General features: G+C 40.3%; 1 protein-coding gene and 1 long non-coding RNA gene across 15 annotated transcripts in view; both read left to right on the top strand.

The window, feature by feature from the left end:
- LOC146404708 (uncharacterized) overlaps positions 1-15,677 on the top strand; it is a 618,617-nt gene that overhangs the window by 343,334 nt on the left and 259,606 nt on the right. The gene's annotated exons all lie outside the window — the stretch shown is intronic.
- The window catches only part of DNAH6 (dynein axonemal heavy chain 6), a 255,439-nt gene that overhangs the window by 153,277 nt on the left and 86,485 nt on the right, over positions 1-15,677 (top strand). For all 13 annotated transcript variants that reach the window (XR_014841541.1, XR_014841540.1, XR_014841539.1 and 10 more), the window contains 6 exons: positions 3,875-4,027; positions 5,317-5,457; positions 7,807-8,049; positions 9,791-9,958; positions 10,691-10,926; positions 12,540-12,801. Coding sequence is in view for 9 of the 13 variants with exons in the window: in XM_021087308.2 (XP_020942967.2) it covers positions 3,875-4,027; positions 5,317-5,457; positions 7,807-8,049; positions 9,791-9,958; positions 10,691-10,926; positions 12,540-12,801 (1,203 nt within the window). In the remaining 4 variants the exon portion in view is untranslated. The remainder of the gene's footprint in view (positions 1-3,874; positions 4,028-5,316; positions 5,458-7,806; positions 8,050-9,790; positions 9,959-10,690; positions 10,927-12,539; positions 12,802-15,677) is intronic.

The raw sequence follows: 15,677 nt of genomic DNA, 5'->3' as shown, positions 1-15,677 counted from the left end.
CTCACATCACAATGGTGGGAGAAACTATAGCACTTGACTTGTGGGAATTTGATTGTGACAGAGAAGGCATGAAGATGTAAGAGCCAGCACTCAGATCATGACAGACCTGCAGCATCCAAGTAGTGGTCCCAGCCTGGAGCTTTGCTCCTCAGCAGAGCCATGGCAATGGTGCAGTAGGACCAGAGAACTCAGCAGGGGGCAACTCTGCCTGATTTAAGATTCTCAAATGAAAAGTCTTGCCAGCCTTGGAGCCTAGAGCCTCCACCTACCCAGGCAGGGGAGCTGAGTCATACCCTGGTCACTGCCGAGTGTAGCTCCTGGCTCCACTCAGCCAGAAAGCCCAACCAGAATACCTGGAAAGCTGTGTAGCCCACCAGCACTCAAGTGGAGAGTGTGAAAGACAGAGTAGATCATCCGCAAAGTAAAGCCAGTGGCACTGTTCAGCCAGGGAACTTGGGGTGCAGATCAGCTTGAGTCCAAACCACAAAGAGTCTTTCCAGCCTTGGGGCCAGCTCCCCACTCCTCTCAGGCAGGGCAACTAATTCATAATCCTACCACTGCTGGGTATAGTTCCTAGCCCCTATGAGCAGAAAGCCTGACCACAAACACCTGGGAAGATGTTTGGAACCAGCCTTCCTACTCCACCCCAGCAGGGGAACTAGTTCAGCAGTGTCCAGTGATGAGTGTACCTTCCAGGCCCACTCCACCCCTCCAGGAAGCATGGCTAGAACACCTGGAAAGCTTGCTAGCCCAGCGATGCTCACAAGGAGAGTCTGGCAGGCAGAGAAGATTGTCCACAGAGCAAAGTCAGTGTCCTGTTCACCCAGGGAACATGGAATCAGTGTTGGCTTGAGTCAAGACCACAAACAACCTTGTTGGACTTAGAGCCAATGCTTCCACTCTTCCAGGGCAAGGAAGCTGATTCATAGCCCCATCTACTTCTAAGTATAGTACCCAGTCCCAAAGGTCTAGGAAGCCTGACCAGAGAACCCAGGCAATCACAGAGCCCCTACCATTATTGTGTTATTGTCAGTTTCTCCCTTTCACAAAGCCCATCCTCTAGGCTTGCTTGGGCAGAACCAAGTCACTTCTGTGAAAAATGCTCCTTTTATGTCTGTTGCTTTATGTATTTTGGTGATGCTATGTTGGACCACCAAACATGGTGTTTATTTACAATTATGTATATATACTTAATTTACATGTATATTTACAATTATATCTTCTCATTGGATAATTGATCCCTTGATCATTATATAATTTCCTTCTTTGTCTTTTACTACATTCTTTGTCTTAAAGGCCATTTTGTATGATATAAGGATTGCTATCCCAGGTTTCTTTTAGTTTCCTTTTGGATGGAGTACTTTTTTCCATCCCTTTACTTTCTTTCAGTCTATATGTGTCTTCAGATTTGAAATGAGTCTCTTGTAGGCAGCATATATGTGGGTCATTTTTTTATTCATTAAGCCACTCTATGTCTTGTGAATGGAACATATAGTCCATTTACATTTAAAATAATTATTGGTAGATATGTACTTATTGCCATTTTATTGTTTTCTGGTTGTTTTGTAGTTCTTTTTTCTTTGTTTCTCCTTTTTTTGTTCTCTTCCTTGGTGATGATGACTATCTTTAGTATTATATTTGGATTCCTTTCTCTTTGTGTGTGTATTTCTGTTATGGATTTTGGTTTGTAATTATCTTGAGGTTTATATGTAACAGCATCATTATATATCATTATATATAATGATTATTTTAAGTTGATGATGTCTTAAGTGTCAACACAGACAGCTCTGCATTTTTACCCCCCACCACCACATTTAATGTTTTTTACATTATATTCTAAATATTTTTGCTTTGTTATCCATTAACTACTGATGGTATATATAGATAACTTTACTACTTTTGTGTTTTAACCTTCCTATTAGCTTTTATAAGTGGTTGGTCTACTACCTTTACTGTACACTTGCTTTTATTGATGAGATTTCTTCTTTCATAATTTTCATGTTTCTATTTGTAGTCTTTTCTTTTCCACTTAGAGAAGTCCCTTTAACATTTCTTAGAAAGTCACTTTAGTGTTGCTGAATTCTTTGGGTTTTTGCTTATCTATTAAACTTCTTAATCTCTCCTTCAAGATGAATGATTGACTTCCCAGGTAGAGTATTCTTGGTTGTAGGATTTCTCCTTTTATCACTTTGAATGTATCATGCCACTCCCCTCTGGCCTGCAAAGGTTCTGCATAAAAGTCAGCTTAGGGTCTTATGTAAGTTCCTTTGTATATAATCAATTGCTTTTCTCTTACAGCCTTTCAGATTCTCTCTTTAATTTTTGCCATATTAGGGAGTTCCTGTCACAGCACAGTGGAAACAAATCAGACTAGGAACCATGAGGTTGCAGGTTTGATCCCTGGCCTAACTCAGTGGGTTAAGGATCTGGCATTGCCGTGAGCTGTGGTGTAGGTCACAGATGTGGGTTGGATCTGATGTTGCTGTGGCTGTGGCCTAGGCCAGCAGCTATAGCTCTGAGTGGACCCCTAGGCTGGGAACCTCCATATGCGATGGGTGAAGCCCTAAAAAGAAAAAAAAAATTTTTTTGCCATGTTAATTACAACATGCCTTAGTGTGCATCTCTTTGGGTTGATCCTGTCTGGAACATTCTGTGCATCCTACATGTGGATGTCTATTTCGTGTTCTAGGTTAGGGCAATTTTCACCTATTATTTCTTCAAATAAATTCTCTGCCTCAAAAAAAAAAAAAAAAAAAAAAAAAAAAAAAAAAAAAAACTGCCGCGGGAGCGGCCCAAAGAAATAGCAACAACAACAACAAAAGACAAAAAGACAAAAAAAAAAAAAAAAAAAAAAAAAAAATTCTCTGCCTCTTTCTCTATCTCTTCTCCTCATGGAACCCTATAATGTAAATGTTAGTATGCTTAATATTGTCTGGGAAATCTCTTAGCCTATCCTTATTTTTATTTATTTTTTCTTTTTTTCTGCTCAGCTTAAATGATTTCCACTACTCTGTCTTCCAGTTCACTGACCCATTCCTCCACATAATCTAATCTACTCTTGATTCCTTCCAGTATATTTTCTCAGTTATTGTAGTCTTTTTTTTTTTTTTTTTTTTTTGTCTTTTTGTCTTTTTGTCTTTTTGTCTCTAGGGCCACACCCACAGCATATGGAGGTTCCCAGGCTAGGGGTCCAATCAGAGCTGTAGCTGCTGGCCTACACCAGAGCCACAGCAATTTGGGATCTGAGCCACATCTGCAACCTACACCACAGCTCACAGCAACACCTGATCCTTAACCCACTGAGCGAGGCCAGGGATTTAACCCTCAACTTCATGGTTCCTAGTTGGATTTGTTAACCACTGAGCCACGATGGGAACTCCAAGTTATTGTGTTCTTAAGTTCTGTTTAGTTCTTCTTTATATTTTCTCTTTGTTAAACTTCTCAGTGTGTTCATCCATTTTTCTCTCTAGTTCACAACCACCTTTATAATCATTACCTTTAACTCTTTACTGGGTGGGTTAGTTATCTTCACTTTGTTTAGTTCTTCTAGGATTTCATCTTGTTCCTTTGTTTGTAGCATGCTCCACTGTTGCCTCCTTTTGCCTAATTCTCTGTTTTTATTTCTATGTATTAAGTAGATCATTCTCATTGGTAGTTGCTTTATAGGTAGTTGTAACTTTGGTGTGACTTGGGAACAGGTAAGCTTAGGGTCATCCTGCTTTAACATTTTGGCCACTCCCCCAAAGTTATCTTCTCATAAAGATAAAATGAACTCAATGTGAATTTTATATCATATATTTGCTTTATAATTTACATGCAATAAATATTAAATGGTTGAATGAGCTAACAATGATGACTCTTCTTTCTTCTACAGATTGTAGTAGAAGAGTTCCTAGAAGATATAAATAACATCCTGAATTCAGGTGAAGTGCCTAATTTATTTGAAAAGGATGAACTGGAGCAGGTTTTAGCAGCCACCAGACCAAGAGCAAAAGAAGTAGGAATTTCTGAGGGGAATAGAGATGAGGTAGGACATGACAGAATGTTAATATATGGCTTTGGGAAACAAAAAGTTGTCTTAGTCTTTTTCCAGTGGTCCACAAACCCCATAAGGAGTCCATGGATAGAATTTTTCAGTACAATTTGATTCTTTTGTAATTCTACATATTTTATTTCCTACCTTTAAAGCATTGGTTCATCAGACTTCCAGAAAAGATTATGGAAAGCAGAATGCAGAAACCCTACTACCCCACAGAGGTTATAGTCCATCCAAACTGGAAAGCTTCTCTTATCCTTCTTAAACACAAATTTATTTCACACACCCCCAGTACCCTGCCTGAGAAGTCCAGAACTTTAGACTCCCTTTCCTACCAGCAAGTGTATTTAATGCATTCTCACTCCTCTTTCTGTCTCTCCCTCTCCCCTTCCCTCCTCTCCCTCCCTTTCTTGTTCTCTTTCTCACACATACATACACCCCATAGCTTCTGTCCACTTCCATTTCTCCAGTACTGTGCTAGGTTCTATAAACTGCTCTATGTCTGCTCTAGGCCTTTCCCTTTCTGCACCTTTTCTAACTTTTTTGTCTTCTCTTCTGTGTCCTTTCATGGGACATTCCCTCCACTGCTAGGTCAGGGCTTATAGCTACAGAGAGCTGTGTCTACTTCAGCTAACGTAAGCAGAAATGGCTTTATTCAGAGGACACAGAACCATTGGGAAAGCCAAAAAAAGTAATTCCAGGATGAATTCCTTGGAATGAATATGAAATGATAGTGTAGAAGTTAACAGTGAAGGACACTGCTGCCTCTACTACCACCATTCCCACTAAGCCAGGAAGCTGCTGAACCAGTCAGCCCTACCACTGCTTCAGCTGCCAGCTCCAAAGCCACATGCTCCCCAATGTGCTGGGAACAGCTGAAGTAAGGAGCCAGATCCAGAGATAGGGGCTCCAGGTCCATGCCACTTCTGTTAGGTTCTGCACCTGTGAAAATAGTGCCCTGCGCCCTCTTTCCCACAATTGTCTTCTACCCCAAAGCAAAACATTGTATGAATACCTCTCTGCACTTTATTCAATGGTCTCTAAATCCACTGAGGAAGAGGAGCTATATCATATCCCAAACCCTAGTTGCAATGGAGTCTGCAAAATATCATTTAATCTTTCAAGGCTGAATGAGAGAAAGAGGATGGAATGGGACATTAAAACAAAGCAATTCACACATCTAGTATGCTCACATATTGTAGAGTCAGATGCATTAGCCAATGCTTATTTTCATTGTTCTTCACCCTTGTTTTAATTGGAAATATCTTTCTTTTTGTCAGGTGTTTCAGTACTTTATCAGTAGAGTCCGTCAGAAGCTGCACATTGTTCTCTGCATGAGCCCCGTTGGGGAGGCCTTTCGGTCCCGATGCAGGATGTTTCCATCCCTTGTGAACTGCTGCACCATTGATTGGTTTGTCCAGGTCAGTAACATCATAGGATATCTCTTTGAGAATTTGGACTTGCTTGATTTTTTTTACTGAAGAATAGTTGATTTATAATGTTTCAGGTGTATTGCAAAGTTATATATATTCAGTTATATATATTCTGAATATATATATATAAAGAATATATATATATATACACACACATATATATATTCTTTTTCAGATTCTTTTCCATTATAGGTTATTACAAGATATTGAGTATAGTTCCCTGTGCTATACAGTGAGTCCTCATTGTTTATATAGTAGTGTATATCTGTAAATCCCAAATTCCTGATTTATCCCTCCCCTTCACTGCCTTTCTCCTTTGATAACCATACATTTATTTTCTATGTCTGTGTGTCTATTTCTATATTGTAAATAATTTCATCTGTATCATTTCTTAAGATTCCACATATTAGTGTTACCATATGCTGTTTGTCTTTCTCTGACTTATTTCACTTAGTATGATAATCTCTAGTCCATCCATATTTCTGCAAATGGCATTATTTCATTCTTTTTATGGATGAGTAATATTCCATTTATAGATGTACCACATCTTCTTATCCATTCATCTGTCATTGGATATTTATATTGCTTCCATGTCTTGGCTATAGTCAGTGGTGCTGCTGAGGACAATGGGGTGCGTGTATCTTTTTTAATTAGAGTTTTTATTTTTTCCAGATGTATGCCTGAACTTGCTTGATTTTAAAGGGGTAATAAATTGTCTAATAATAACTCAAGGGTACTTACATTAGCTTCAAAGCCGACTAGGAATTTACTCCCATGCAAGGGATGACAATGACAATCCTTGAACAAAGGCAAAATAGAATTTATAAAGAAGAGGTGACTATTAAATTTACCAATGTAGAGAGTACCTGTGATCTTGACAAGAACTGTTGCTGCAGAGTGATGGGGGAGAAGGTTCAAGAGAGAGGAAGGGAAGAAGGGAGAGGAATCACAGACAACTCTTTCAAGGAGTTTTTCCCCAAAGGAATGCCTGAGAGATGCGTAATAGCTGAAGTAGTATGTGAGCTCCAGAGAAAATTCTTTTTAAGTGGAATACACAAACAATACACATGTGTGCTAATGGAAATGATTCGGAAAAGAGAATTATCATGATGGTACAGCAGATGGAGTTAGACATTGTCAGACCACTGTCACTGAATAGGCAAGAAAGAATGGGCTCAAGTCACCAGTGAAGGGGCTGGGCTGGGCAGGGAGCATACACAACTCACCCCAGCATGTGTGCCCAGAGATACAGGTAGAGGGGAAGATGTGGGAGAAAGCTCACTGAAGTTCCATTTTCATTGCTTCTGGTTTTTCTTTTTTTTTTTGTCTTTTTTTTTTTTTTTTTTTTGTCTTTTTGTCTTTTGTTGTTGCTATTTCTTGGGCCGCTCCCGCGGCATATGGAGGTTCCCAGGCCAGGGGTTGAATCGGAGCTGTAGCCACCATCCTACACCTGAGCCACAGCAACGCAGGATCCGAGCCGCGTCTGCAACCTACACCACAGCTCACGGCAACGCCGGATCGTTAACCCACTGAGCAAGGGCAGGGACCGAACCCGCAACCTCATGGTTCCTAGTCGGATTCGTTAACCACTGCGCCACGACGGGAACTCCTGCTTCTGGTTTTTCTAGTGGTATGAGAAGCAAGGTCATGAGCTGAGGAGGAAGAGGAAAGAGGAAGTATTAGCAGTCTGAAAAAGTAATACAGGGTATGAAATACTCAGGATAATACAAGAGTGACATGTGAGACAAGGTAGAAACATTATTGGACCACACTAAGAACCCGCTTGAACTGGTTGTCATAAATTTAAAATAAGGCCAGTCAGCGGGGCTGTGTGTGTTTTTCTCTAGCCATGCTAGCTGCACAACTGCAGCCATGAGGTAACAGAAAGTTGCACTTGACTAAGGTTCAGGTGAGCTCAGAGAGACAAGAGAGGAGCAAAGGAGTTGAGGTGGACGGGACAGTGATTATAATAATGGACCCGAGGTTCAAACTGCATAATAAACAGTGAGGATACAAGGTCCTCATAATGTTTGTGGTTTGATTCATGGGATTATTCTAAAGTCACCAACATTTATTCATTCAGTCTTCAAATAGTTACTGAACAACTTCTACGTGCCAGATGCTATGCTGGAGATAGCACATGCAGACTCAGACCTCCGTCTAATGAACTCCATTCAGTTCATGATGTATCATGGGTGTGGGTAGGAGTTAACTAGGCAAAGGGGAGTAGGGGGACAAGGCAAGGAAGATATTCAGAGAAGTGCGTTTTTCTGAACAGTTAAATTGTGTATCATGGAAATGAGCAACAGACTTTCCAAATGATATCTTTACTTACAGTGGCCCAGAGAAGCACTTCTTTCTGTATCAAAGACATTTTTCTCAAATGTTGATGCTGTAAATGAAGAGCTGAGAGAAAAGCTTTCCTTCATGTGTGTGAATGTCCACTTGAGTGTCTCCAATATGGCAGAACGCTATTACACAGAGCTCCGCAGGCGGTACTACACAACGCCCACCTCCTACTTGGAACTCATCAATCTCTACCTGTCTATGCTGAGTGAAAAAAAGAAGCAGTTGGTTTCAGTAAGTTTAATGTTATTAATAAAAAAGGAAAAAAAACTTTTTTTTTTAATCGAACTCAAAACTTTTACCAGAGTGATTGGAGGATCTATGTGCCATCTTAATTTGCTGGACCTCTCGCCATCCCATACATGCCCTTGACAACCTACAGTATGACCACAAAGTGTCTCATGCTGTAGGTCCAGAGCCTTCCCCTTCCTTGCTATTTATTCTTTGTCTTCTGTCATTTACATAAGTGTCCTTGATTCAGGAGCATAATATGGACATTTCAACAGAATTAAAGTAGAGAAGTAGTCACCTCTGCAGTGTTTAATAAGGAAGACTTCCTGTTAAGTAATAGAGATAGAGGTTGGATGATCTAATGTGTCAGCAGTTTCTATTGAGAGCAAAGACTTCAGTGTAAGGCAGGCCAGGTACAGCCTCTGCCCTGCCTCTTTCTTTCTGCACAACAGTGAGCACATTTTGTAACTGTTCCAATCTTAGTAGAAAATAAGGTTTGGAAAATTCTATATCTACCTCTCAGATTGTTATAGAATTTAAATAAGATGCAATTTGTGAAGTGCTTGGAATATGATCTGACACAGATGAGGTGCTCATCACCACCACCGCCATCATCACCACCATCACCATCACTGTCATCATCACGATTATCACTGTCATCATCATCATCACCATCACGGTCATCACCATCATCACCATCATCACCAGCACCATCACCAACATCACCATTACCATCACAATTATCATTATCATTATCAGGCTATTAACATGACCTAAAGTTTTCAGTATTTTAAACACAGTATTACCACTGAGATATTTTATTTTTTGTCTTTTTTTTTTTTTTTTTTTTTTTGCTATTTCTTGGGCCGCTCCTGTGGCATATGGAGGTTCCCAGGCTTGAATCAGAGCTGCAGCCACCGGCCTACGCCAGAGCCACAGCAACGCGGGATCCGAGCCGCGTCTGCGACCTACACCACAGCTCACGGCAACGCCGGATCGTTAACCCACTGAGCAAGGGCAGGGACCGAACCCTTAACCTCATGGTTCCTAGTCGGATTTGTTAACCACTGCGCCACGACGGGAACTCCCACCACTGAGATAATTTAAATGTTTTGCAGATTTTTACCTAGTAAATACATGCCTAGTAAAATAATGTGACAGATAGTTTTGAAACCTGCCAATTTGAACCACGTTTTCTGTTTCAACCTCAAAAAATAGTTATTCCCAGGCCTTCTTTACAAGCTACCTCCCCTTTGATCCTAGTCAAGAGCTTCCCACCCCTGGGAAGTAAGGTTCAGAACAGCAACCAGAGCTCAGTACCCAGGACAGTATCTCCAGGAGATCTCAGCCCTGCTGATCCATCCTGAGGAAACAAGCTCCCAGAGCTGTGACCTCCAGGAATTTCTATAGGAACTTGTCCCTCATCCATTCACCATGCTACCAAGTTACCCCAGGGAGTAAAAATAATACAGTGTGAGCCCTCAGTGAGTCCACAGTCCAGTGACATCCCATTCTTGTGGCCCACGGATGCTTGAATTTTCGTGGATCCAAATCCACTGTGGTGAGCATCAGAGCCATTTCCTAGAGTCCTGTTACCTAAAGATTTCTGTGCATTCACAGTGTTGAGTATTACAAACTGATTCACCCCTTCTATAGATGTAAGACTCTAGTACATGAGTAAGAGATGCTGGTAAACTTATCATTTATAATACTCATCATAACAGATATTTTCCTTGTCACCCAGGCACGTGAACGGGTGAAGAATGGTCTCACCAAACTATTAGAAACAAATGAACTAGTAGATAAAATGAAATTAGATCTTTCAGCTTTGGAACCTGTCCTTTTAACAAAATCACAGGATGTTGAAGCCCTGATGGACAAGTTGGCAGTGGATCAAGAAAATGCCGATCAGGTATGCTGCATTACCCAGCCAATTGATTACTTTGACCACCAATTGATTACTTGTATACAAGGACAAATTATTGGGGTTTTTTTACTCTTTTTTTTTTTTTTTGTCTTTTTTGACATTTCTTGGGCTGCTCCCGCGGCATATGGAGGTTCCCAGGCTAGGGATCCAATCAGACCTGTAGCCGCCAGCCTACGCCAGAGCCACAGCAACGCAGGATTCGAGCCGCGTCTGCAACCTACACCACAGCTCAGGGCAACGCCGGATCCTTAACCCACTGAGCAAGGCCAGGGATCAAACCTACCACCTCATGGTTCCTAGTCAGATTCATTAACCACTGAGCCATGACAGGAACTCCAATGATTGGGTCTTTTAAATGTGTTGTTAATATAACTGAGTGTAGCATGCTTTTAGGTTGTAAACAATCTCCCTTCAGTAAATCAGCCTGGAGAATGAATGAACCCAATGAGTGGGACAGAGAAGGTTGTAAGAAAAGCACCACCTTATGATACAAAGCAACCAGTCTTCTCAAAAGGAACTGGTTGTTCTAATGACTTTGTCTCCATGAGTCTATCAATAGCATGAGATGGACCAAGGAGAGCATAAAATGCAGTATAGCTAATCTCCTTTCATCATTAGTCTAATCTGAGGAGGCCAGTGTGACTCATTTTATTGGCTTTGTTTTTAAACACTGAAATTCAAACGTTGAAACGTAAGCAACCATGTTTCAATGGTTAGGTCCGTAACATTGTGCAAGAAGATGAAGCAATAGCAAAAGTGAAAGCTGAGGAAACCCAAGCAATAGCCGATGATGCTCAGCGAGATCTTGAAGAAGCTCTACCCGCACTTGAGGCTGCTAACAAAGCACTGGATTCCTTAGATAAAGCAGATATATCTGAAATCAGAGTTTTCACAAAGCCCCCAGATATGGTCATGACAGTGATGGAAGCCATCTCCATTCTCTTGAATGCCAAGTGAGTACCATTGCTAAATTGCCCATTGCCAAAATACCTGGTCAGATTTCTTTGCTCTTTTTTGTATGTTTTCATTCTCTTCTCCACCCTGTCATTTATTCAGTCATTCAACAATTTGATTCCATAGGCTTTTCTTTTTGAACATCTACTTTGTGCTAGATGGTGGAAGATATGAAGTTCTTCCACACAAGGCTCTTATAGTCTAGTGGGGGAACAGGCATGAAAAATAATAATTTCAAGACATGGGAGACTTGAATAGTATTAGGAGTGCCAAGAGAGGAATGCCTAAGTCTTGAAATTATTGTGAGCAGGTTTTTGGTGAGATGATGCTCGGATGGAGAGTGGACCATGGCAGGGTCAGGAACCTTTGATGCTCATGGATTGGGTGGGACCGGGCAGGAGGGCAGTGATTACATCATGAACAGTCTTGTGTGCTGTGCTAAGCAGTTCAGATTTCATCTTGGAGATATGTAGTTTTCAAGCTTTCTTTAGAAATATAATCTTTTCTCAATAAAAAATTATGTTATAAGAAATTGGTGGCATAGTGGTTAAGGATTTGGCATTGTCACTGCTGTGGCACTGGTTCAATTCCTGGCCTGGAAACTTTTGCTTGCTATGAGTGTGGCCAAAAAAAAAAGTTTCTGTGTAAAACTGATCAGAGTGAGAGTAGAGGACCCAGGGCACTCCCCCTGCCAAGCTTCCCTACTAACTCTCAGGCCAGCATCTCAGAGGGACCCCGGGCTCTTCAGAGCTCAGATGGAGAGCCCTGGCCATGGGGGACTGAGAACCATTGACCATTGTCAACCTAATCAGATTTTCACTTGGGAAGGACCAACCTGGCCAAAGCTCACAAAGGGCGAGTTTGACTGAAAGACAAAAGGTGTTTGAGGTGTCCTGGCAAGAGATTTTTAAGAATCCAAACCAAGACAAAGAAGCTAAAAATGTGAGGGTCTAGGACATTTTTGAAATAAAGCTGTTATTCTTAAAATGCCTTACAGTTCTACAACCAACTCTATGATTTTATAATTCCTTTTCTATGAAAACTGGTTGTATAGGACATTAGTCATCCAACTACCTGTCTCCCATGAATTGTGGTGCACATAACTACCGATTACTCATGTTATACTATTGATATTAAAACAACCTACTTTAAAAAAAAAAAAAAAAAAACTACCCACTTATTGGGATTTTTTTTTTTTTTTTTCTGTTTTTTGGCTGCAATCATATGGGAGTTCCTGAGCCAGGGAGCAAACCCAAGCCATGGCTGCAACCAGCACCACAGCTGTGGCAACACCAGATCCTTAATCCACTGCACTGGGCCGGGGATCAAATCAGCAATGCCATAGAGACAAGCCAAATCACTAACCCACTGCACCACAGCAGAAACGCCAACATTTTTAATTAATTTATTTTTACAGAGATGTAGTTGGAACACAATATCATGTTAGTTTCAGGTGTGCTATGTAACAATTTGACATTTTCAGATACTGAAATAATCACCACGGTAAGTCAAGTAGCCATCTGTGGGGTCATATCTTCATGCTCCCAAAGGAATACATTTCTTTTGCTCTTATTTATTATGATGCTCTTAACTTACCACGTCTGTCTTTCAGGCCTGATTGGCCAACAGCAAAGCAACTCCTTGGTGACTCTAACTTCCTAAGAAGACTTTTAGAATATGATAAGGAGAACATAAAGCCGCAAATCCTGGCAAAGCTTCAGAAGTACATTAATAATCCTGATTTTGTGCCTGAAAAAGTAGAGAAAGTGTCCAAAGCATGTAAATCCATGTGCATGTGGGTAAGAGCGATGGATCTGTACTCTCGAGTGGTCAAAGAAGTCGAGCCAAAGAGACAGAAACTCCGTGCTGCACAGGTACATTGTCTGTGTCGTGGTATTTTACAGAATTTTTTTTTTTGGTCTGTCTTTTTAGGGCCACACTGGCAGCATATGGAGGTTCCCAGGCTAGGGGTCAAATCGAAGCTGTAGCCGCCGGCCTAAGCCAGAGCCACAGCAACACAGGATCCGAGCCACATCTGCAACCTACACCACAGCTCACGGCAACGCCAGATCCTTAACCCACTGAGCAAGGCCAGGGATGGAACCTGCCACCTCATGGTTCCTAGTCGGATTCATTAATCATGACGGGAACTCCAACAGAATTTTTTTTTAAGTTTTATTGAAGTTTAGTTGATTTACAAGGTTGTGATTCTATTGTACAGCAAAGTGATTCAGTCACACATATATACATATACACTCTCTTGAAGATTCTTTCCCACATGGATTATCACAGAATATTGGGTAGAATTCTCTATGCTATACAGCAGATTGCCTTTGGCCAATCATTCCATATACTTCAGTATGCATACGCCAATCCCAAACCCCCAGTCCATCCCTCCCCTCCACCACCCAACCTGTCCCCTTTGGTAGCCATAAGTTTTTCAAAGTCTGTGAGTCTGTTTCTATTTTGCAAATAAGTTTATTTGTATCCTTTTTTTTAGATTCCACATATAAGTGATATCATATATGTTTGTCTTTCACTATCTAATTTCACTTAGTATGATAGTTTCTGGATCCAACCATGTTGCTGCAAATGACATTATTTTATTTTTTATAGCTGAGTAATATTCCATTGTATATATGTACCACATCTTCTTTATCCATTCAGAATTAAAAGTCATGATCATCAATCATTCAATTTCCCTTTGCGGTGCCACTGAGACCCTACGCAATATAAATGGTTTGCAATGCATTAACAATGCTCTTGAAAATTAGTTTACAAAAAATAGCTTGTGGAAGTTCCCTGGTAGCCTAGCAGGTTAAGGATCCAGTATTCTCACTGCTGCAGCACAAGTCGCTGCTGTGGCGCAGGTTTGATCCATGGCCCAGGAACTTCTGCATGAGGCAGCATGGCCAAAAATTTTAAAAATAAAAGTAAAAAACAGCCAGCAAAGTTTTTGTTTGTTTTTTTTTTTTTTTTTTTCAGAAATGACCTCTAATATCAGCCATTTTCCAGCATAAAAGGAAAATGAGTCCTTAGTATATTCATATCATCAGGCCTATGGTAATGTTTAACTTTATTTTAGCTCTAGCATCTGATACCCTATGTTTCTATTTACTAAATACTCCCACACCTGATGGTGTCTTCTTGGGTCATAAAAAGTAGCTTAACCCAGAATCAGATGTGAGGCCCCAAGCAGAACGAAGAGTGATCATTTAGTGGAGCAGGTCACCAAAAAAAACTATGGCTGTAGAGCAGAGGTTGGCAGACTTTTTCCATGTAGATTGAGAATAAAATTTTAAGCTTTGCTGGCTAAGTGGTCTCTGCTGCAACTCCTCACCTCTGTCCTGGCAGCACAAAAACAGCCATCAACAATTCAGGTGTAAATAAACATGGCTGTATTCCAACACAACTTTATTTGTAGACATTGGAGTTCTACTTTCATGCAGTTATCATATGTAATCTTCTTTTGATTTTTTTCCCCAATCACTTAAAATTGTAAAACCATTCTCAGCTCACAAATCACCCAGAGGGCTGGATTTGCCCTGCAGACAATAGTTGCAAACCCCTGCTTTATAGAATTAGTTAGGAAAGATTTTTTTTCACTACTGCAAGAATATATAATTTTTTAATCATTTAAAATTGTTAAAAAAAAAAAAAAAAAAAGGAAAGAAAGAAGGAAAGGAAATGGGAGTTCCCATTGTGGCTCAGCAGGTTTCAAACCTGACTAGTGTCCATGAGGATGCAGGTTCAATCCCTGGCCTCGTTCAGTGGGTTAAGGGTCTGGCGTTGCTGTGGCTGTGGTGTAGGCCAGCAGCTGCAGCTCCAATTTGACCCCTAGCCTGGGAACTTAAATATGCCACACAGGCGGCCCTAAAAAGCAGAAAAAAATTAAAAAGTTAATAGTTTTTGTAGTAACTAATTTCATCTTCAAAGGCTTGGTACAATCATTTCTTTAATCCATCTGTGATTCATTTTATTGGGCTTTGTTTTTGTCTTATTTTGTTCTGTTCACTTCAGCTCATATTTTATTCTATTTTATATTTGTTTTAACTTTGTATATCATATCAAAATCTTTTAGGACAAAGTCTTAAAAGCCTATAATAGATGGACAAATTTAACCTTCTTTTGGGGCCATTTTTATTTTTTTTAGAGATTGACTGTCTTTAATAGTTTATTAAAGTACAGTTGATTTACAATACCGTGCCAATTTCTGCTGTACAGCAAAGTGACTCAGTCATATATCTATCTATATATGCATATATATGTATTCTTTTTTATATTCTTTTCCATAATGGTCTATCCCAGGAGACTGGGTATAGTTTCCTGTGACATAGAGTAGGCCCTTGTTGTTTATCAATTCTAAATGTAATAGTTTGCATCTACTAATCCCAAACTCCCAGTTCATCCCACTCCTTCCCCCTTGGCAACCACAAACCTGTTCTCTATGTCTGTGAGTCTCTTTCTGTTTTGTACATAGGTTCATTTGTACCATATTTTATATTCCACATATAGGTGATATCACATGTATTTATCTTTTTCTGACTTAATTCACTTAGTATGAGACTCTCTAGTTCTACCCATGTTGGTGCAAATGGTATTATCTTATTCTTTTTTTGTGGTTGAGTAGTATTCTATTGTGTATATGTACATCTTCTTAATCCATTCATCTGTCAATGGACATAGGTTTTTTCCATGTCTTGACTATTGTGAATAGTGCTGCAATGAACATAGGGGTGCATGTATCTTT

The sequence above is a fragment of the Sus scrofa genome, chromosome 3 (assembly GCF_054392235.1).
Source record: "Sus scrofa isolate SSC_HxYL_T2T_F1_AM1 chromosome 3, Sscrofa_HxYL_maternal_Yorkshire_Landrace_v2.0, whole genome shotgun sequence".
NCBI classification, from domain to species: domain Eukaryota; kingdom Metazoa; phylum Chordata; class Mammalia; order Artiodactyla; family Suidae; genus Sus; species Sus scrofa.
Note: the sequence above shows the minus strand (reverse complement) of the source record. Positions and strands in the feature narration are given on the sequence as shown.